Raw genomic sequence first — 21,517 nt, forward strand, 5'->3', positions numbered from 1 at the left:
TAATTCAATCATGTATTATGTAGTCAACATTGAGATGTTGGGAGAGCAATGACCTCTGTGCCCTTAAGAAGAGTTATAAAATGATTAATTGTAAAAGGCAACATAACTGTACAGAACATGTGGCCAAAGGAATTAAGAGAGTACAAAGCCTTCAAAGAGAAATGTATTTTTGAAGGAAGCAGGCCCCAGGATGAACTGGTTATAGATTTGCCAAGTCATCAGAGTTTCTGTATTTGTCAATATGGCTACAAAGAAATCCTGTCAGAAAATGTCAAGTAAGCAGACATTTAGTAGACTCTTACTATGTGCTAAGAGCTAGGGGCAAAAGCAGTATCTCCTTCAAGGAACTCACATTTTAGTGGGAAGACAATACACAAACAGCTATGTGCATGTAAGGTACACACACATACATACATACACATATGTACATGCATATTAAATTATAGGTAATTTCAGAGGGAAGACACAGAGGGAGACTGAGAAAGACTTAAAGGAAGCCAGGAAAGCCAGGAGATGAAAATGAGGTAGGAGGGCATTCTGGGCATGAGAAAGAGCCAGTGAAAAGACACAGGAGATAGAGGGTTTGTAGTTGAGTAATAGCAAGGCCATTGTCACCAGATCTGAATATATGGAGGGGAGTCAAGTGTAAGAAGATTGGGAAGGTAGCAAGGGACCAAGTTTTGAAGGACTTTAGAAGCCATGCAGAGGCTTTTACATTTTGTTCAGGAGATAATCGGGAGCCACTGGATTTTATTGACGATGGGGAGAGGGTTAATATCCTCAGACCTGTGCTTTAGGATGATCACTTTGGTAGGTGAGGGGAAGGTGGAATGGAGAAAGGAGAGATAAGGCAGGGAGACCTATCAGAAGGCTGCTGCAACAGTCCAAATGTGATGTGATGAGGGTCTTCACCAGGGCTGCTGTTGTGTCAGAGGAGAGAAGGGGACATATAGGAGAACTGTTGCAAAAGGAGAATCAACAGGACTTGGCAAAAAATTGAATATGAATGGTGAGAGGAAGTGGAGAGTTGAGGATGACACCTGGATTGTAAGTCAGTGTGACTGAGAAGATGGTGGTATCCTACAGTAATAGGAAGAGTGGAGGGTTGGGGGGGGGGGGTAAAATAAGTTCAATTTTAGACATGTTGAGCTTAAGATTTCTATAGGACATACAGTTTGAGATGTCTAAGAGATAGCTGGAGATAGGAGACTGGAGGTCAGGAAAGAGAATGGGGTAAATAGATCTGGGAATCAACTGCATAGACATGATATTTAAATCAGTGGGGGCCAACAGAGATCACCAAGTGAATGGAGTGATAGAGTCCTGGGGTCATCCATAATTAGCGGGTATGGACTGGATGAAGATCCAGGAAAGGAGATTGAAGAGTGATCAGGCCAGTAGAATCAGGAGAGAGTAGTAATATTAAAAACTATAGAAAAGGGGTGGCTAGGTGGTGCATTGAGTAAGAGCACTGGCCCCAAAGTTGGGAGGACCCGAATTCGGTTCCGGCCTCAGACACTTAACAGCCACCCAAAAAGTAACTAGCCCTGTGACCTTGGGCAAGTTACTTAACCCCAATTGCCCTCCAAAAGGCAAAAAAAAAAAAAGTTAAAAAAAACTATAGAAAAGACTGTCAAGGAAAAGAGGGAGGTGACATTTGTATAGCCAATGATCTAAATTTTTTTCAGTGAAATATGAGGCAAGATTTTTAGCTGAGGGGGTGGAGAGGCAGAAGATGAGGTTTAAAGAAACAACAATGAAATAGGTACAGTGGAGAGTGGGATAATTAATTGATTAGAGAGGAATAGAATGTTTGCCTTTATTCAGTGAGGGCTCAATTCAGATAGATAAATTTGAACCTTGAAGTCAGCATGGTTTTTATGACTTTTTCCAGCTCTGTTCAGCAGCATGTGATTAGGAAGGAAGGCAGCAGATGGGAGTACTCCAAAGTTGGGGCTTTACAAAGCATAATTGATGATAAAGGGGTGAGGGACTTCTGGGTAGAAGATAGTATAGAACTGAACTGGTTCACCAATGGGTCAAGATGGGGGAGAAGAGTAAAGTTAGTACAGAGATTATGGCCTAGAAAATAAATTAGGGGTAGAGAGACTGAAAGTCACATTAGGAGGAAAGAACAGGGTTAGGAGTCTAAGACATATGGGAAGATGGAATGATAAAAGATTATGGTAAGATAAATGAATTTCAGAGTTCACAAACATGCAAATAGGGCACTTGTGCACAAATCAAGAGTATGACAAATCAAGGAAAAAAATCTCTGTGTGTAAGTGAGGTCCATGAGTAGGTGATGGGAAACGAGGAAAATAAGGAACCAGGAAGTTAAGAGTGTTTGAGAGAATAATAGTATTTATGTTGAAGTCCTTTAGTATGAACATCATAGAGAAGACTGTGAGCCCATTGAGGAAAGAAGATAAGTGCTTCAATGTATTGAATGTTGGAAGATAACAGCTACTAGAATCTTGATTGGGGATGATTATGAATTGATCTGGACCTTGGAGGAAAGTTTACCGAATAAGGGTAATAGAGGGAAAGTTCGAATGTAGCAAAAGGGAGCAAGAATTATTTTCTCTCAAGACAATGTGTGTGTGTGTGTGTGTGTGTGTAATAAAAGTGCAATGGGTACTAAAAGGGTGGCCAAGGATGCGGCACATCAGGAATGAGGCAGTTGTAAGTGCAAGAAAATGGTAGTGAGAAAGGAAAAGGTTTAAGATGAAGGTAAGTATGTTAATTATGGAACAGTCATTCTAGAGAGCACATTGCAAGGGATGGGTAGATTTGAACTGGGTCATGGGATAAGGTGGCTAGGGCTGAGGGGACATCGAAGGATGGAGAACAGGATTTGTACCATGAAAACTTCATGGGGAAGAGTGTATAGGAATAGGAAGTAGACTAACCACTGAGAAAGAAGTCCAGGAATATTATCAGTGGCTGGAGAGAAGCCTATTGAGGGAGGAATGTCATTAGATTGCTAAGGCCTACTACATTGTGGCAAGTGATAAAGTGTCCTGTGAGGCCCAGGAGGCATGATTCCCTGAAGGAGCTAGACAGAAAGCAGGAGATGGTCATTTGAGGTAGGGCTAATCTAGAAACCGCCTCCAAAGCAAAGATGGCCCTTTAGTAAAAACAAAAGCCACAGGTCCAGTCATGCTGGAACAGGGTAACATAAATAAAGATGCATTGTGAGAAGGAAGGCAAAGTTCTAATTCTTTTAGCATATGTAGTCTAATTAAGTAAGAAAGAGTTGTTTGGACTTCTTTTGGATTGAGGAGAGGGTCTTCAGGAATCAGGAGAAGGAAAGACTCCAAAGAGCCCAAACATTTTTAAAATACTTTTGATTTTATTAAACAAAGTACAAAAATGTTCTAAGATGTCTACATCTTTAAACATTATATTGACAATTGAACTGTCACTTCACATGCAAGTCAGATTTTCTCTACTTCCATTCAGATCTGAACTTTCAATGTTCAATCAGGAATTTATAATACTTTTGTTTCCTGACAATATGTTAAAAAAAAAAAAGCAACACCCCCCCCAACTCCGGAATCATCTTTTCTCTGATGTCTTCCAACTTGCTCATTGTTTAGTTTTTGCTAAATTTAAAGTAAGTTGTTCCTTGGATTCCATATGCTTTCTAAGATCAATAAATATTTTTTGTCTTTCCATGAGTTCTTGTCATGTTTCTTTCTTCATCTTTTTTCTGCTTGTGTTGTTTATATCGTTCAGCCATTAATATAAGCTCATTTGGAATTTCCTGAAATAATTAAGTGCATTAGATTACCTGTGTTTTATTAAAAATTTCTTTTTTGCAGTGCTATTCCACATTCTCAGTTATAATTTGAGGGGAATTTTTAAAGAGATGTTAATGACTGAGATTAAAAACATAAAAAAAACTGATTTCTTAGTAGTAAATGTGTAGATCTTATCATAAAATCTTACAAAATTAAATTTACTCTCACATTTAACTAACATAACTAAAACATTTGTTTCATATTTGCTAATAAGCAAAAATTAAAAATTAAAGAAATTAGGAAATACCAAATTATATCTTCTCACCTGGTTGGCTCTCTCCAAAATATTGATTAATTCACCAGCTATTTTCCAATCATTCCTAGTAATTAGGGTAATTGATTCCCCTGTATGCCTTTAAGAGAAGAATCTCATGTAAACAAACTCTAACCATGTTTTCTATCTAATATTGAAATAAAGTATATTATGGTCTTGTTGATTTACTAATAGAGTTTCAGGTTAACAGGCAAGTTTGAAAAGGACATGAAGTAGCAGAATATTAGAAAGAGGAGGCCTGTTATATAGTTAGGTAGGAAAAGGCAACTTATGTGCAAGGAACAGTAAAGAGATTTGCGTGGCTAGGAGTAATGAAAAGTGATTTTCAGTTGTAACTGTTAAAGCATAACATTCTTACCCAGCTCTTCCAGTACGCCCTACTCTATGGACATACTCCTCAAGGTTTCGAGGAAAATCGAAGTTAAAAACATGGGTGATGTCTAAGACATCAAGACCTCGTGATGCCAGATCTGTAGCTATCAATATTCTTACCATTCCTAGAAAAATTGAAAAACCCAAAACAGGGATTTAATATATATATTTATATGCAAACCAAGCTGTTCAATTTACTAAGCACCAAGGGATACATCTTCAATCAACATCTGAGATATTTTTACACTTTTTAGGTAGGTACTATTTTTTGTTGGTGCTTACAGGTCTTATGTATCTCATCAATAGTATTTAATTAGTTTAAAAACACAAGCATGATTCAGTGGAATAGTAATCATTGTACAAACACACCTGTTTTAAACTCATTCAGTGCTCGTTCACGATCACTTTGTTCTCGATTACCGTGTAATGACTGTACAGGTAAACCCTTAATGCTCAGGTCACTGGATATGTCATCAGCACTAAAAATAAAATTGACAATTTAAAATGCAATCTGAACTACTAAATCACTGGAATTTCTAGCAGTACCACTACCAAATTAAGAGGGTGGTATCTTATCAATGCCATGCTTTCCAATTAGATTTTGGCTTTTATCACTAAAAGAGACATAAGTAAGATCAGTAAAATTTGCTGTTTCTGAGATAGGCAGACAAATGAAAGATGTTACTCACATAAGTTTTCTCCCTACAAAAATAATTACTTTATCTTCAGGCTTCATTGAATCAATGAAGGAATGTATAAGAGCAGGCTTCTCTTGTTCTGTGGTTATGATGATTTTCTGCTTTACAGTATTCACAGCCTACACCATGCAAGGAAAGAATATTCCAGATTTAGAAAAACAGGTAAAGTAAGATACAAATGTTATCAGTTTTATAAGTTATCACCTGTTAGCCCTCATTCATACAAAACATAAGCAATAGACTTCTATGAACAGTGTCATAGCTTCCTTTAAAGCAGTTTTTTTTTATTCCTACTGAAAAACATGAACAAAGCATGTCTTATCCCTTGATTTCTTCTGTGGGCCTTAATATGTGAACTATGTCCCTCTTCTTCCTGAACTGGAAAACAATCATTGTATTATATTTTAAAAATTGGTCAAACCATGCCATTTTTTTAGGCTGGCCAGTTAGGAGTCTCAAAGACTAGAGTTCCAAAGGCCTGAGGTAGAGATGGCAGGTATATATAGACCCCATTGTAATCCTGTTTCACTAGGGACCTATACATACCTGTCATCTAGTGGTTGGAGCTCATCCAAACCCTTAAAACACATAGAAAAATGGAAGGATTATACCATGTGTCCCTGCTTAAAATGTCTTCCTAACAGCATGTCAATGACATGGTCTCATTCTCTATGTAGGATATGGAAGCTATAACTGTCTTCACTGACTTGGCAACATAAGCTACCTTACACCTGCTCAAAAGAAGTGACACAGGGGTGGCCAGGTGGCGCAGTGAGTAAGAGCGCCAGCCCCAGAGTCGGGAGACTTGGGATCGAATCCAGGCTCACATACTTAGCACCCACCCAGAAACACAGGCCATGTAACCTTGAACAAGATACTTAACCCCAATTGCTTAAAGGTGGCCAGGTGGCTCAGCGAGTAAGAGCACGGCTCCAGTGTTGGGATGACCTAGGGATCAAATCTGGGCTTGGATACTTAGCACTACACCCAGAAATAACTGGCCATGTAACCTTGAGCAAGTTATTTAACCCCGATTGCTTTAAAAAAAAAGAAGAAAAAAAAAGAAGTGACACAAATCCCAAGCTAAGAAAGCTTACAGCAAGATCCAAGGTTCCAACATAAACAATCATTGGATTGTTCAAATATTTTTGTGAAAGTCGACGTACAGCATCAGGCCAAGTAGCACTGGATTTAAGAAAACAAGATACATAGAAACATGTTAGGCTTCTAGATAGTGGTCTCAAACAAAATATGTGATTGTGTGAGCCACTGTACCATGTACTAGAAGAGGTAACAAAGATAATGAAGATATGAGTCATAACCTCATGGAATCTCTATTCTAGTAGGGCAAAAATAGGAAGTGATCTTTCCTTTTTTTCAATGTCTGGGGAGGGGGCAAGAGGTAATTAGGGAAATTTTCATGAAGGTATGTAGCATTTGATCTGAGTCATAAATGGAGGGATAAGATTTCCTTAGACTGAGAGTTAGGTAAGGGAATTTAGCTACAATGTATTGAGTAAGAATAGGTGAAAGTTTAAGAAAACAAAGACTGAAAAGGCAGGGTGGCACCATATTGTAAAGTATTTAGGTAAGCAACAACTGAATGGTTTGAAAAAGCAAAGACAATCACTTCTATGCATAAGGAAGATTAATTTGACAGTCTTGGGATGGATGGTTTGGGGTTAGGTGAGTAAGGCTAAATGTGGATAGACAAAGAGGCAGTGGATAAAGTACTGCTATGACATTAAGGCCTGGGTTTGAATCCTAGGTCAGACACATACTAGCTATGTGTTCTTGGATAAATCACTTAATCTCTGAGCCTCAGTTTCCTCATCTATAATATGGGAATACAGAGGTACCTATCCAAAATGATTAATGTGAAGTTTAAGTGAGATAACCTACTCTTCTCCCCCACAAACCCACACACATGGGTGGTGGCAGTAGGAGTTAAGGAGAAAAGATATGGATATAGAACACAGAGTGGTAAGAGATGAAGGTAAAAGGAGGTGTCTTGCATAAGTGACTAGTAATGCCACTGATAGAATGTCATAAAGAACATTTTTTTGGCAAAGAAGAAGTATGACTTGAGATGTTACATTTCAGGTCAGAAGTGAAATCAGGAGAACATGAAAAGAATTGGCAGTTAATCTAAAAAATAGTTTCATTATGTAGTTGTTAAACTAGGGTTAGCATTTACTTTGCTAATACAATTCAAGGGAATAACTTAGAACTTTAAGAAATGGCCTTCACAATACATTAGAAAATTGTGAAATCAGAAGGAGCCTACAGATTCCATTCTATTTTATGGATAGAAATAATGTAATTTACATACCTGGTCATAACAGTTTGTCTATCTGGCCGTACATCTAATAAAATCTTCATTATTTGAGGTTCGAACCCCATATCTAACATTTTATCTGCCTCATCTAGAACCTGAAAAAAGTTGGAAATATTATTTTAAATACTTCTTTTATATTCCATTTCTCCCCATGCCCAACCTAAAACCTACTAATTATTTAAAACAGTGGTTCTTAACCTTTATTTCATGGACCCCATTGGTGATCAGCCTATGGATTGGTGAAGCCTATGTATCTTTTCTCAGAATATTGTTTATTGCCTGTATCATAATTAAAAGAAGTGCTACATTTCAGTTGGAGGTTAGTGAAAATAAAAACAATTTCTTTTATCATTCAAATTTATGAACCACCTGATAATCTATCCACATATCCTAGGTTAAGAACTTCTGATTTATGAGGATTTCTCAACAAAAGTTATGGTTACTTCATGTAATACACAATAAAATCTCCTTTGGACTTCTAGTAATTTGATTTTGTAATTTGCTTAATTTCTAATGCAATAAATATGTTCCTTTTGTGGCCATACATACTTAACAGAGGATAAAATGAATGGTTGTTGGGGTCTTCCATTAACAAAAGTTAAAAATGATTTGGGGAAGGTAATTTTTTTTCATTCCTCTACCTCCTGCCCCAGTTTGAAATAGACTTACCAAATATGTGATGCTATTCAGGTTGATGAATTCATTCATTTGAAGATCACTGAGTCTACCAGGGGTAGCAATGACAATATCTACTCCCTTAGTTACATATTCAATCTGACCTCTTCTGTCTCCACCACCGTATATACAAATGCTGCCAAGAGTCCACAAGCTTTAGTTACAAAAAAAAAATCTTCCCAACAGAAATACTATTGAAATTTAACCAGCAATACAAAATTACCTTTTGATCCCTTTATAAGTATATTTTTTACATTCACTCTCAACTTGTAGAGCCAGTTCTCTGGTTGGTGTCAGCACAAGCATTCCGGGACCGTCCCTTTTCTCCCTGGTTCTTTAGAGGGCAGATCAAGAAGGGTTAGTTATATTCAACAGGAACCAGGCTTTGCTACTCTAAAAAAAAAAAAAACATCAAATCTTAGCAATTTAAATTAGATGAGGGCAGAGAGTTGGAAGATGGCAAGGGAAATCTAACCTGACCAAAGCTTTAAACTTGGATGTGAGAGAATGGTGATTGGATCCAGAAACAGAAAGTCAGGCAGAAGATTTTAGTACTGGAGAAACTTATTCAACAAGTCAGCTGAGAAGTGAGGGGTGGATATGGTGGTGGTGGTGGTAAAGATTAAGATACTGGTATACCAAAATCAAGTCTAAATGGGTTCATGATCTAGGTATAAAGGTTGATACTGTAAGCAGTCTGCTAAAACAAGGAATAGTTTACCTATCAGACTTGTGGAGAGGGAATGACTTTATGACGAAACAGGAATTAGAGAACATTATAAAATGTAAAATGGATAATTTTGACTACATGAAATTAAAAAGTTTCTGTACAAATAAAGCCAATGTAACCAAGATTGAGAGGGAGGTGGGAAATTGGGAAAGAATCTTTACAACCTATGTCTCTGACAAAGGACTCATCTCTAAAATATACAGAGAATTGAGTCAAATTTATAAGAATACAAGTCATTCCCCAATTGATAAATGGTCAAAGGATGTGAACAGGCAGTTTTCAGAGAAAGAAATTAAAGCTATCTATAAGCACATGAAGAAATGCTCTAATTCACTATTGATTAGAGAAATGCAAATCAAAACAACTCTGAGGTACCACATCTCACCAGTGAGTCAAGATGACAAAACAGGAAAATGACAAATGCTGGAGAGGATGTGGGCAAACTGGAACACTAATGCATTGTTGGTGGAGTTGTGAACTGATCCAGCCTTTCTGGAGAGCAATCTGGAATTATGCCCAAAGGGCTATAAATACTTTCATACCCTTTGATCCAGCAATACCACTCCTAGGGTTATATCCCAAAGAGATCATAGAAATGGGAGAAAGACCCATATGTACAAAAATGTTCATAGCAGCTCTTTTTGTTGTGGCAAAGAATTGGAAATTAAGGGGGTGCCCATCAGTTGGGGAATGGCTGAACAAGTTGTGGTATATGCATGTTATGGAATACTATTGCGCTATAAGAAACGGGGAGCAGGCGGTCTTCATATTTACCTGGAGAGGCTTAAAAGAACTGATGCTGAGTGAGAAGAGTAGAACCAGGAGGAATTTGTACACAATTACAGACACAACGTATGTGGTGATGACCAACTTTGATAGACTGGACTCTTCTCAACAATGCAGGGATATAAGTCAATCCCAAAAGACGCATGATGGAGAGAAAAACGTGCATCCAGAGAAAGAACTAGAAAGAACTAAATTTATATCCAGGTGGAAGCAAAATACCTGATCTTTTTCATTCTCTTATTTGATTTTATGTCCTCTTTACCATTTTTCATTCCAGCTGGTACAATCCGTCCTTATAACCTGACCATTGTATAATGTGAAAGTATTTACAGATCCTATACTTGATAATAAGCCGCCATGGGGGGGAGGGGAGGGAGGGGGACAAAATGTGAAATTCAAGGAATTGTGGAATTGAATCCTGTAAACTAAAAGGAAACAAACAAATTAATAAATTAAAGTTTAATTAAAAAAAAGATTAAGATACTGGGAGTAATATGCATGGGTGATAGTTGAAGATGTGAGAATGGTAGATTATCAGGTATGAGAAGAAGGGTAGAAGAGGTAGGAGGAAAAACCTTGGAGAAAGTCTAAAATTTAAGAATAGGGTCTGATACTAAATATTAACTTAGGGTTGCAGGTGACGGATATGTGAGAAAATATTTTGTCTTTTTGGTAGTATTTTACCAAATATTTCAATTATTTAAGTAATTACTTCTGTGGGGTCTCTAATTTCTAGTTACAAATTCCCTAAAACTATACCTGGCTTAAATCTACTGTGGAAAGATGCAAGTGTGCTTTAAGACTTGATTTTAGACTAATTCACTAATTATCAAAGATTTTAAAATCCTTCATAAAAGATGACTCCTATCTTAAAAAAAAACACCTCTACACAATCAAAACATGAAAATAGGAATCCTTACTCTGGCTGAAGGTCAAGATGAATAAATCCTGGCATTAAATAGGCCAAAGTCTTTCCTGTGCCAGTCTGGGCAATGCCAATTAGATCAATTCCTTTTAATATTATTGGCCATGCTTGTGACTGAAAAAAAATGACAAGCATTAAAACCCAAACTACAGCTTTAAATATAATCTCCGTACTGCAACTGTCCTCTCCCTCCCCCAAATATTATACCCCAATCAATACACTGAGCAATTTATAGAATACCTGTATAGGTGTAGGTCTTGAGAAACCTACTTTCTTTATATTAGCCATAACATCAGGGTAATGATCAAATGCATCTTCAAATGTACATACTGGATTGGGAATTACACGTTTTTCATTTTCTCTTAAGTCATCACACATTATATTATTGTTTTCTTCCCTTTAAAGGAAAAAGAGAAAGCTTAATAGCATGGTCCCTTTAGAGCTCACTAATCTGGAGCATGAATAAGCACTGACCCAACCTTCTCTTGTGTTTAAAAAAAAAATTTGCATATTCAAATATAAATGAGTATAAGAGAGAGATTGTATATAGAACCATAAATTCCTATCTTCTTTGACAAAGCATAAAAGAAAGTAAAACAAGGCCAATCAAAACTGTGTTTACAAATGATGATATATTTAAAGAAAGTTATCCCTGGAAAGCTGTCAAAATTTTGACAGATACATAAAAATTCATATAATGGATGCCTAAGACTTTCATTCCCAGATTAATCTGAGGTGGAGCTGAGAAATACTTTTATTAGCCTGTGTGGTAATTATCACTTTATTCTCAGTCTAGTAGTTTCAATTATTATAGAGATGAAATTATGCCACGTTTTCCATTTCAACTTGCTGGCATCTGACGTCCCTGATACATTTAAGCCAACTACAAACAACCATACAGTGAGGTCACTTGAAGTACTTCAATATATAAAAATTACTTACCTCCACTTATCTACTTGTGTTTGTGACATTAATTTTGTCTTTGAAGATTCTATGTAGAAATCTTTCTTAATTGGGGGAAGACCTTAGTAGAAAAAAAAAGAACTCCATTAGTCAAAGTACTTGGACATTCTAATTAGAATTAAGCTGTATATAAATATAAGTGCCTAAATATGTAGTAGATAACCATAACGTCAACTGGACACCAAGCTCACTAAAGGAAAATAAATCTCTTTCACTGTGACATTTTCAATCATTTTATGACTTGTCTCAACTACAGTTATCATGCTTTACAAAAGAAGTATTGATTCATAACAATCATGAAATCAGAATAGGTCACAGAAGTCAACTATCCTAACACAGTCAAACCTGCCTTGTTCATCAATGACCTCTCCAACAACCATGGCAAATGGTCATCTAGCTCTATCTGACATTCCTATTACCTCCAAAGCATCCACTTTTAAGATACTTTGCTTAAAAAGTTTTGCTTCTCCTCCGGCCCTCTGGAATTTAGAGTAATTATTCCACATGACAACTCTTTAAATATTTGAAGAACTCAGTAAACCTTCTCTTCTGTAGCTGTTTCAATGTTCCCCATGACATGGTTTCTAGACCCTTTTTTATTCTTGTTACCTTTTTTTTTTAAGATTTCTCATTTTTAAATTTATTTTTGTTATTTTTAAGTTCTGAACTGGCTCCCTCCCTTCCCACCCCACACTAGAGAAGGCCACCACTTGACTAGAATTTATAAATATATGTAAAAACATACTATGCATGCTTCTATTTATCAGTTCTTTCTGAGGTGGAAAGTATCTTCCTTCATATGTCCTTTATAGTTGATTTGAATATTTATGGTACTCAGAATAACTTGGTTCACAATTATTCTTTGAACAGTATTGCTGTTACTGTATACACACACACACACACACACACACACACACACAATGTTCTCTTGGCTCTGCTCACTTCACTTTTCATTATTTCATACAAGTCTTTCCATGTTTTTCTAAAATCAACCAGCTCATCATTTCTTACAACATGGTATTATTCCATCACAGTCATATACCACAACTTGTTCAGTCATTCCCTAACTGATGGGTATTCCCTTAATTTCCAGTTCTTTGCCACCACAAAGAAAGTTTCTCTAAGTATTTTAGAATACACAAGTTCTTTTCCTTTTTCCCTGATCATTTTGGAAAACAGATCTAGCAGTGGTATTGCTGGGTCAAAGTGTATACACAGTTTTATAACTCTTTAGGCATAATTCTAGATTGCCTTCTAAAATAGTTAGATCGGTTCAAAATTTCACCAACAATATATATTAAAGTCCCAGTTTTTCCACATCCCCTCCAATATTTGTAATTTTCCCTTCTATCATTTTAGCCAATCTGACAGGTGTGAGATGATATCTCAAAGTTGTTTTAATTTGCATTCCTCTAGTCAATAATGATTTAGAGCATTTTTTCACATGACAATATATAGTTTTGATTTCTTCATCGAAAAATTGCCTGTTTATATCCTCTGACTATTTACCAATTGGGGAATGACTCATATTCTTAATTTTTTTTTTGAAGGGGGGAAGGCAAGGCAATTGGGGTTAAGTGACTTGCCCAATGTCACACAGCTAGTTAAGTGTCAAGTGTCTAAGGCTGGATTTGAACTCAGGTCCTCCTGATTCCAGGATCGGTGCACTGTGACACTTAGCTGCCCCATGTTATTAAAAATTAGACAAAGTTTTCTGTTTGAGATATGAGACTTTTATCTGAGATAATATCTATAAAATTCCTCTCTCCCCCCATTTTCTGCTTTCCTTCTAATCTTGGCTACACAGGTTTTATTTGTACAAAACCTTTTTAATTTAATGTAACCAAAATTATCCATTTTACCAGTTCACATCTCACAGTGTTCTTTATCTCTTGTTTATTCATAAATTCTTTTCCTATCCATATATCTGATAGGTAATATGTTCCATATTGTCCTAATTTACTTATGATATTTCCCTTTATATCTAGGTCATGTATCCATTTTGACCTTATCTTAGTAAATGGTGTAAGATATTTTCAGTCTACACCCAATTTTTGCCATACTGCTTTCCAGTTTTCCCAACAATTTTTACCAAATAGTTTACTCTTATCTCAAAAGCTTAAATCTCTACATTTCTCAGACACAAAATTACTATAATAATTTACTTCTGTGTACTATATGTCTACTCTGTTCCACCCTTCTATTTCTTAGCTAATAAGAGATAGTTTTGATAATTACTGCCTTATAATACAGTTTTAAGATCTGGTATTGCTAAATCTCCTTCCTTTCCTTTTTTTTTCATTAATTCCTGACATTCTTAACCTTCTGTCCTTCCAAATGAATTTTATTATTTTTTTCTAGCTCAATAAAACAAAAATTTTTTTTTTTTGTAATTTAATTGGAATGGCATTGAATAAATAGATTAGGAAGAATTGTCATTTTTATTCTATTGGCTTACCTTACTTTTTCAAACTCAGATCCTAGAACCAAAATTAAAGAAGATAGGGCAGTTATCTCCTTATCTGGAGTTTATTAATATGACCCAAGATTGAGAAGCTCAGTGGAGTACTGGATAGAAAGCCTGCCAGGGGCTAAGGAAAACCTAAGTCCAAGTACTAACCTGGACACAGAGTGGGCCAAATTAAGACTACTTAACCTCCCAATGTCTCCGGAAACTCTCTAAGACTACAAATCAGAATGTAAGCACAAAACCTAATTTAGTACCAAGAATTCTCTATGCCAGTGAAATTATAGGTCTGCATTCCCAAAGTCCTCTTCCTAAATATATATAACATTACTAACTACATACATTACTAACACACATGCCTGCATACATGCGCATGTGCAAACATACACATACATACTCTAAAATATTTTGTGAAAAAGGACTAGAGAGTCGATATAGTCATATCACACTGTAGTCAGTTACTGCCTGCCTTACCCTTTAGCAAGCAACTTGCGCAAAGGGTTATAAAAGAAGATCATGTCCTAGAAAACTGTTTATATTCCTTTTTCATAGAATTCCTCAATGATGGGTAAGAGAAGTATATTTTACCAGAATTATTATTTACATTTAAGAAAAAAGTTACAAAGAAAGTTACAAAGAATGTTTATGTTGTACTAACCGTCCCACTTTGTTTTAATGTAGTGGAGGTGGTCCTGTTTAATAGCCTCCCAATCAATCACTGGCACTTTTTTCTCTGGGCCATTTTCATTACAGGATGATTTCAAAGTGTTTCCTTCAGAGTGCAGAAGTTAAGAAGGCAGTCATCATAAATTTTAAAAAATTACTTTGTAACAATTTCTGCTTTCATAAACACTGTCTTCCATTTACTAATAAAGAAAAAACTCTTCAGCATAAATTACTTTTACTAGTTCAATATGAAGTATTGGTCATGAAGAATAACAAACATGCCTTATAGTTGGATTTGTTTTCTCTCTCTTTTTTTAAGCATTTGGGGTTAAATGATTTACCTAGGGTCACACAGCTGGTAAGAGTCTGAGGCAGGATTTGAACTCTGGTCCTCCTGACTCCAGGGTCGTGTTCTATTGGCTATGCCACCTAGCTGACCCCTTTTAACATTTTTCTTTCCCATGAAGTGAGGAGTAATACATTATTTACTAATTATAGTACTTACCTTGAAGGGTTTTGAGAACACTTTGTATACCTTAAAATTATTACATAAATGTGAATTATACAGTATCATCTTTCTCCATTCTAATGGAATTAAAGAACAACTCTCTTTAAATGAGTATAACTAATTCTGTAATTCCCAAGTTAAACATACATGTCTAACAAACCCAGGTTTTTTCTACCAATTAATTATGTGTACCTCATTTTTCTCATTTACAAAATAGGCTAGTGACTGTATATACTATCCAATTCATTGTACTGTTCTGAGAATAATAAGGTATATGAAAACCCTTCAAAAACATTAATAGCAACTCACATTTCTATAGCATTTTAAAGATGACATAGTATGCTCACAAGAGCCTAGTGAGATGGATTGTATAAATATCCTATTACATTTATCATAGGGTCTCAGCTCTAGAACTTTAGAGGTTGATAAACAAGATGATCCCATTCGGAGGGAACTAAGACTCAGGTAAGCTAAGTCAACACCACTTAAACTGTGGGTCTCAATCCCATATGGGGTTGTGACCCACTGAAGGAGTCAGGAGTGGAATAAGTTTAAGAAACCCCGGGCTAAGTGACTAGCCCCACGTCACACAGGTGATCAGATCACATACAGGATTTAAACCCAGGACATAATCACAGAACATATTTTTGCTATTCTATCTTCCAAAAGCCTAAAGCACTACTATGTATCAGAGGTGTAATGCTTATTAAATAAATGTTTAAGTTTGTACAAAAATATAGCTTATATTACATATGATTTTACAACTTTATATATCACATAGACTTAATAGTGCTCTCTTTTGCTGGTCATTAACATTATTAAGGTAAGTCAGTATGCTCAAATCAGAATTTGGGGAGTAGTTGTGGATACAAATACAAAGTGTGACAAACATCACATTCTTTGTGACAGCCAACATTGCTTCAACTAAGGAAGCTAGGTGGCATTGTAGATAGAGCACTGGGTCTGCAGTCAGGAAGACCTGAGTTCAAATCTGGCCATGGGTAAATCACATTCTGTCTCATTTTCCTCAACTGTAAGATGGAGACAAGAGCACCTATCTCGAAGGGTTGCTGTGAGGATTAAATGAGAAGATATTTAAATGCTTAGCACAGTCCCTGGCATACAGTAGGACACTTAATAAGTGCTTTTTTCCTAAGGGCAAGGGGTATAGACTAGAGAAACTGGGAAAACCTCTGGAAGACTAGAGATTCACCGAAATTTAGTAGAGGAGGGGTGTTATGGCTGTTAAAGTCCAGCAACAGGTGAAAATTCATCTAATGGCTTTTGCATAAAGGATTCTGTTAGAGAGGTTGATTATATTTGTTGTATAAAATTAGCTTACTCACCAGTTTTTGTGTCCTCTTTAGAAGACTTTTCTATTTTTTTTACTATTTCCTCTATCATTAACTTAGCTGATTTCTGGTTCTCCTTGTTGCCATATATTCTGGTTTCTGACTCGAGATCCCCTTTTACTATCTAAAAATACAGAAAGACATCAATAATCATAATCTTATTATGTTCACAAGTCTCCAAATTCAGAATGGTAAAAATTTAAGTAAATATAACAAAAGTGCTAATGGATCTGGATTATCAAGTTTCAGAAGCTGTTTGGCTCCATCTCCTGGATCTTCCAATTTCATAAGGGATATATTTCTAATAGTTGAACTAGTTACGCAGGATGGACCCTAGAATAAGGTCTAATCCTCTAATAAAGGAAATGTTAATAGAACTGTTCCGTGAAAGTATAATTTTTTTAAAGTGTTTCAGGGTGATAATGGTCAATTAAGATAAAAGTATCACTTCACTCCTTGCCTAGATGCTTTGAGTTTGGCTGCTAAGTCTCAAGATCAAGTCACATTCTTAGCAGGAGGAGCTGAAGACTTTTAGTCTACCTCCTCATTAAATGTCCACCAATCACAGTTGAGTTCCATTTGTCAGTGGAGTTCCCTTTCAGAAGGTACATATCTGATTTAAGGTGTTTCACTTTCCCTTCTAGTCTTTGGTTACCATGAGAAACCACTGACTATCAATTTATTTATTATTAGCAAGTCTAATTAAATTATTATTAACTACCCAGAAAAAAAAAAGAATATCATTTCACTTAACAAGGCAATAACAAAAAGACAAAAAGCTTTCCAAAGGGCCTCTCTCTCTTTTAAGATAGAGTAAGGGGGAAAGAGATCATGCAGATCTCTTCCCCAAATTTGAGAGAGTAAGGGATTACAGAAACTAAGGCAGAGCACCTAATTAGCTATATAAGTTTAAAATTTTTATTGATCTTTTCTGTTTCTTAATCACCATAGCATCCCATTCCACATATCCAATCCTTCCCTCCCCCCCCAAGAACCATCTCTTATGACAAATATTATTTTTTCCAAGAGGTAAACAAAGTCAGTATCAAATCAAAGTAAACAAAAAAACTGAAAAATCCATTTAAAAAGTCTGAAAGTCTGTGGAATTGTAACACTTTAGACCTCCCACCTCCACAAAGGGGATGTCTTCTCATATTCTTTTTTTTTTTTTTGGAGGGGGGAAGGCAGGGCAATTGGAGTTAATTGACTTGCCCAAGGTCACACAACTAGTAAGTGTTAAGTGTCTGAGGCTGTATTTGAACTCAGGTCCTCCTTACTCCAGGGCTGGTGCTCTATTCACTATACCATCTAGCCACCCCATGTCTTCTCATATTCTCCATTTGAGTCCTATTCAATCTTTATAATTTTGTTACTTTTGCTTTTTTTTTTTTGGTGCATTGTTGATCTTTCCATTTACATTGCTGAAGTTCCTGTGTACACTGGTTTCTTGACTGTACTCATTTCACTCTGCATCAGTTCATGTAGCTCTTTCCAGGCTTCTCTGTATTCCCCATACGTATCATTTCTTACAGCACGGTAATGTTTTGTTACATTCATGTGCCACAATTTATTTAACCATTCCCCAGATGATAGGCATCTACTTTGTTTTAAATTGCTAGCTATCACAAAAAGTACTGCTATAAATATTTTGGAGTACAGGGGAGACTTTCTTATTGATGGCTTCCCTGGGGTATGTCTAGTAATGGAGGTTCTGGTTCAAAGGTTATGGACATTTTAGTCACTTTACTTGCATAATTCCAAACTGCTTTCTAAAAATAGTTATAACATTTCAAAGACAATGTATGCACATTCTTCCCACAATCCCTCTAACAATGACTATTGCCATTTTTTTGTCATTTTTGCCAATTTGCCAGGGTATGAGATGAAACCTCAGAGTTGTTTAGATTTGCATTTGCATTTCTTATTATTACTGATTTGGAGCATTTTTTCATATGGTTGCCATATGACTTAAGTAAACTTTTGAATTTTACCTATAAAACAAGTTTAATTTTGCCTCACAGGGTAGTTATGAAGAACACAATGAAATAATACATGTGAAGGTAATTCGATATCTAGACTGATATAAAAATGCAAGGAATTGCATGACAAATTATTAAAAGCAGCAAAATTAGACATAAAAGTGGAATAAGCGGTTGTCAGTTTACACTTTGCTCAAAGTTCACCAGCAACATTATGCCAATTCCTTTTCCATTACTACATTTCAAAGAATACCTATGATGATCAGATTTTTGTTTAGTTTCAGAGCTTTCATTTCAAGATGATGAAAATTAACATTTACCTGAATTTTAGAACCCGTTGATTCTTGAATTTCCTTTATTTTTGCTCCACCCCGACCTGTTAAAACATTTATAAATTATACAAAATAAGTATGATTTATAAAATTTGGACAATTTGTTGGGTTAATTATTGGGTGTCTAAGACTACTAGACTAAATAGGGACTCTCTACTTTCTCCTTCCAAACTCTACCTTTATGGCTGAGTATTCTGCCCACATACACATTTTTTTAAAAAGAAGAATGAACAAATATTTCTCTGACCTCCCAAAACATTTGAGATAAAAATCAAGCCTGAGTTTCTTGAATTGGGTGTGATTCTGCTTGTTTTACATACTGCATGTACTCTTCTCCCCAAACCATTAGAGTAAGTTCCTCAAGGACTGAGACTTTTCTTTCTGTAACCCTGTTGCCTAAATAGTGCCTTCCTCAAAAGTTGGACTCAATAAATGCTTGTTGTTGTATTGGACTGATAAAGGGACTAAATTGCTATACTGAAATAGGTAGTTTAAAAGATTTTTTTTTTCAGTAACAAAAGATCATAAATTTAGAGTTTGTCTACCACCTCCAAAAAGAAAGATGATGGGCTTAGAATGAAGATTTTTTTGTTAACATGGGTTTTGTTTTTCTTGCTTACTCAATGGGGGAAGAGATTTTTATTTGTTGAAAAAAATTAATGCCTATGTCTTTCTCTTTTTAAAAGAAACTGATACCAAGGCTCAGAGTTTATCTGACTTGTTCAAAGTCATACCTGGTAGGGAGTAAATGAGTTGGGACTTGGAATTAGCTCTTTTTGACCATACCAGATCTTCCCCTGTTTGTTATTTTACCTGAAACCGAACTGGTTTAGGCCTGCAGGTTTTATAGTCTCTAGGTTTAAAATCCAAAAATCTCAGGGAATCGTAAACACCTTTATGTGTTAACAGCCAACACCCACCTGGGTGTAAACAAAAAATGACAGCTTTGGGGATAGGCTTGGATTACCAATTAAACCCAACCTCTTCCGAAGGCACTCTTCAGGCAAGAGCGATAAGCAATATACAAGCAACAAGAACCCTGTACAGGTACCAGGCCCAAAGCTTATAGTCCCTTTCTTGGAAAGAGGAGCTTCGGTCTCTCCTTTCTACAGGGTATGTATGCATCGATCTTCTCCCTCCCCTTCCTACCCTGAAGCGGTCCCAAGAGGGAAGCGAGGATTAGGAGGGGGGGAGGGGGAAGAATGCAGCCCGAGGGACGGAACAGGGAATGAATGGCCTGGAGTTGGGGTCAGCCCTAGACGAAGCTGGGGGCCCCTGCCCAGGAAGGGGGTCAAGGGAAACACAGGTTCACAGTATCAGGGGGAGGGCAGGGAGGCCACACCCTCTTTGAACTCTGTTCCTCAAGCCAAGTCAACCAGCATGTATTAAGCTCCTACAGCATACCAAGTGCCGGGTATACAAGCAAATCTTTTCTAAGTCAATTCCATTACAATCAAAGGGCGTGTTTCAAGAGCCTACTGCATATGACAGGCGCTGGAGAGCCCCGAGATCATCAAACTAGAGAAAGGAGGAAAAGGAAACAGCCCCTGCTTCCGGGGCAGGTATCTAATCCTCAAGGGTCTGGGGTCAAACCCAAAAGCCAAGCAGATGACCCTGCCCTGCCCCCTACCCCATGGTCCCCCCCCTCCTGCCTCAGCCCCTTACCTATGACCGCCCCTACGACAGAGCTGTCGAGTTTAAAACAGAGCGGCGCTTCCCTGTAGCTGGAGCCTCGGGCCCGGTACTCTAGGGCTCCCGAGGGCCCTCGGGAACCTCCGCGGGCGGTGCCACCGCTCTCCCGCCCTCTTGCACTGCCGCCCGCCGCCCGAGGGGGCGCTGTGAGCGTTTTCCTGTCAGGGGCAGGGCCGCGAGAGGCGGTGCTGGGGTTGCGGGAGGCGCAGTTGCTGCGAGTTTCTTTGGTGGACATCGCGGGGGCGGGGCGGGGGATGGCGGGGTAGGCGAGGAGGGGGAGAAGTTAGAGGGGAAAGCGTCGGGTTTCTCTTGTCTTCGACGTTAGGCGCCTTCCCAGAGGTGGAAGAGCCCGGAGAACCAAAGCTCTGTCCAGCAGTGAACTGGGCCCAGCCTCGCCGACACGAGGCCCACGTTTACATACCCGAGACCTGCCTCCGCCCCTCTTAGGCCCGAACACTACCCGAGGAAGCGATTGGCCGGCGGGTGAGAAGGGGCGGTGCCTCTGGGGCACGGCCAATCAGCTCTCTTGAAGACCTTGGAAGCCCTGAAAAGTTGTCCCTTAAGGGGTGGGGCAAGCGCACTGGGGCTTGTGCTTTCTTTGCAGTTAAGACTTATAACCTGTGTATCTACGACTAGATAATGATAATACTTTTAAGGGGACTTTTCGGGTTTGCCTTTCCTCCTAATGAGGCACCATAAAATAGGGTAATGCAAGTCTATTTTTTTTAACAGATCTGGAAACTGAGGCTCAGAGTGTAAATGTTGTGTCCTCTTTCAACAACACCACACTTCCTTCTCAGTGGACTGCTCAGTAGATCCTCTATCCCCATGCTACCGTAGCCTTTTCTGGTCTACTTCAGGAAAGCGAGCTGAGCCCCTGAGATTTATTTAAAAATAAAGGAAAGCAATTGGAAAGAATGGAATATACTCGTGGCTTGGGGTGGGAACCCGAGA

The 21,517-nt window shown here is 37.5% G+C and overlaps 1 protein-coding gene across 1 annotated transcript; it reads right to left on the bottom strand.

Annotated features, from left to right (window-relative positions):
- Positions 1-3,638: 3,638 nt before the first annotated feature.
- On the bottom strand, positions 3,639-20,798 carry DDX43 (DEAD-box helicase 43). Its single transcript, XM_069067028.1, has 16 exons — positions 20,537-20,798; positions 18,860-18,915; positions 16,555-16,684; positions 14,693-14,806; positions 11,547-11,628; positions 10,845-11,001; positions 10,600-10,718; positions 8,387-8,497; positions 8,158-8,299; positions 7,483-7,583; positions 6,248-6,335; positions 5,142-5,269; positions 4,822-4,931; positions 4,439-4,577; positions 4,072-4,159; positions 3,639-3,769 (listed from the first exon to the last, which is right to left on the bottom strand). Exons 1-16 carry the CDS (start codon positions 20,796-20,798, stop codon positions 3,656-3,658), a joined length of 1,941 nt encoding a protein of 646 aa, XP_068923129.1. The 3' UTR covers positions 3,639-3,655.
- Positions 20,799-21,517: the final 719 nt, after the last annotated feature.

This window comes from Petaurus breviceps, unplaced genomic scaffold (genome assembly GCF_028583685.1).
Source record: "Petaurus breviceps papuanus isolate PSGF00001 unplaced genomic scaffold, PetGlider_PUasm1.0 90734, whole genome shotgun sequence".
Taxonomy (NCBI): Eukaryota; Metazoa; Chordata; class Mammalia; order Diprotodontia; family Petauridae; genus Petaurus; species Petaurus breviceps.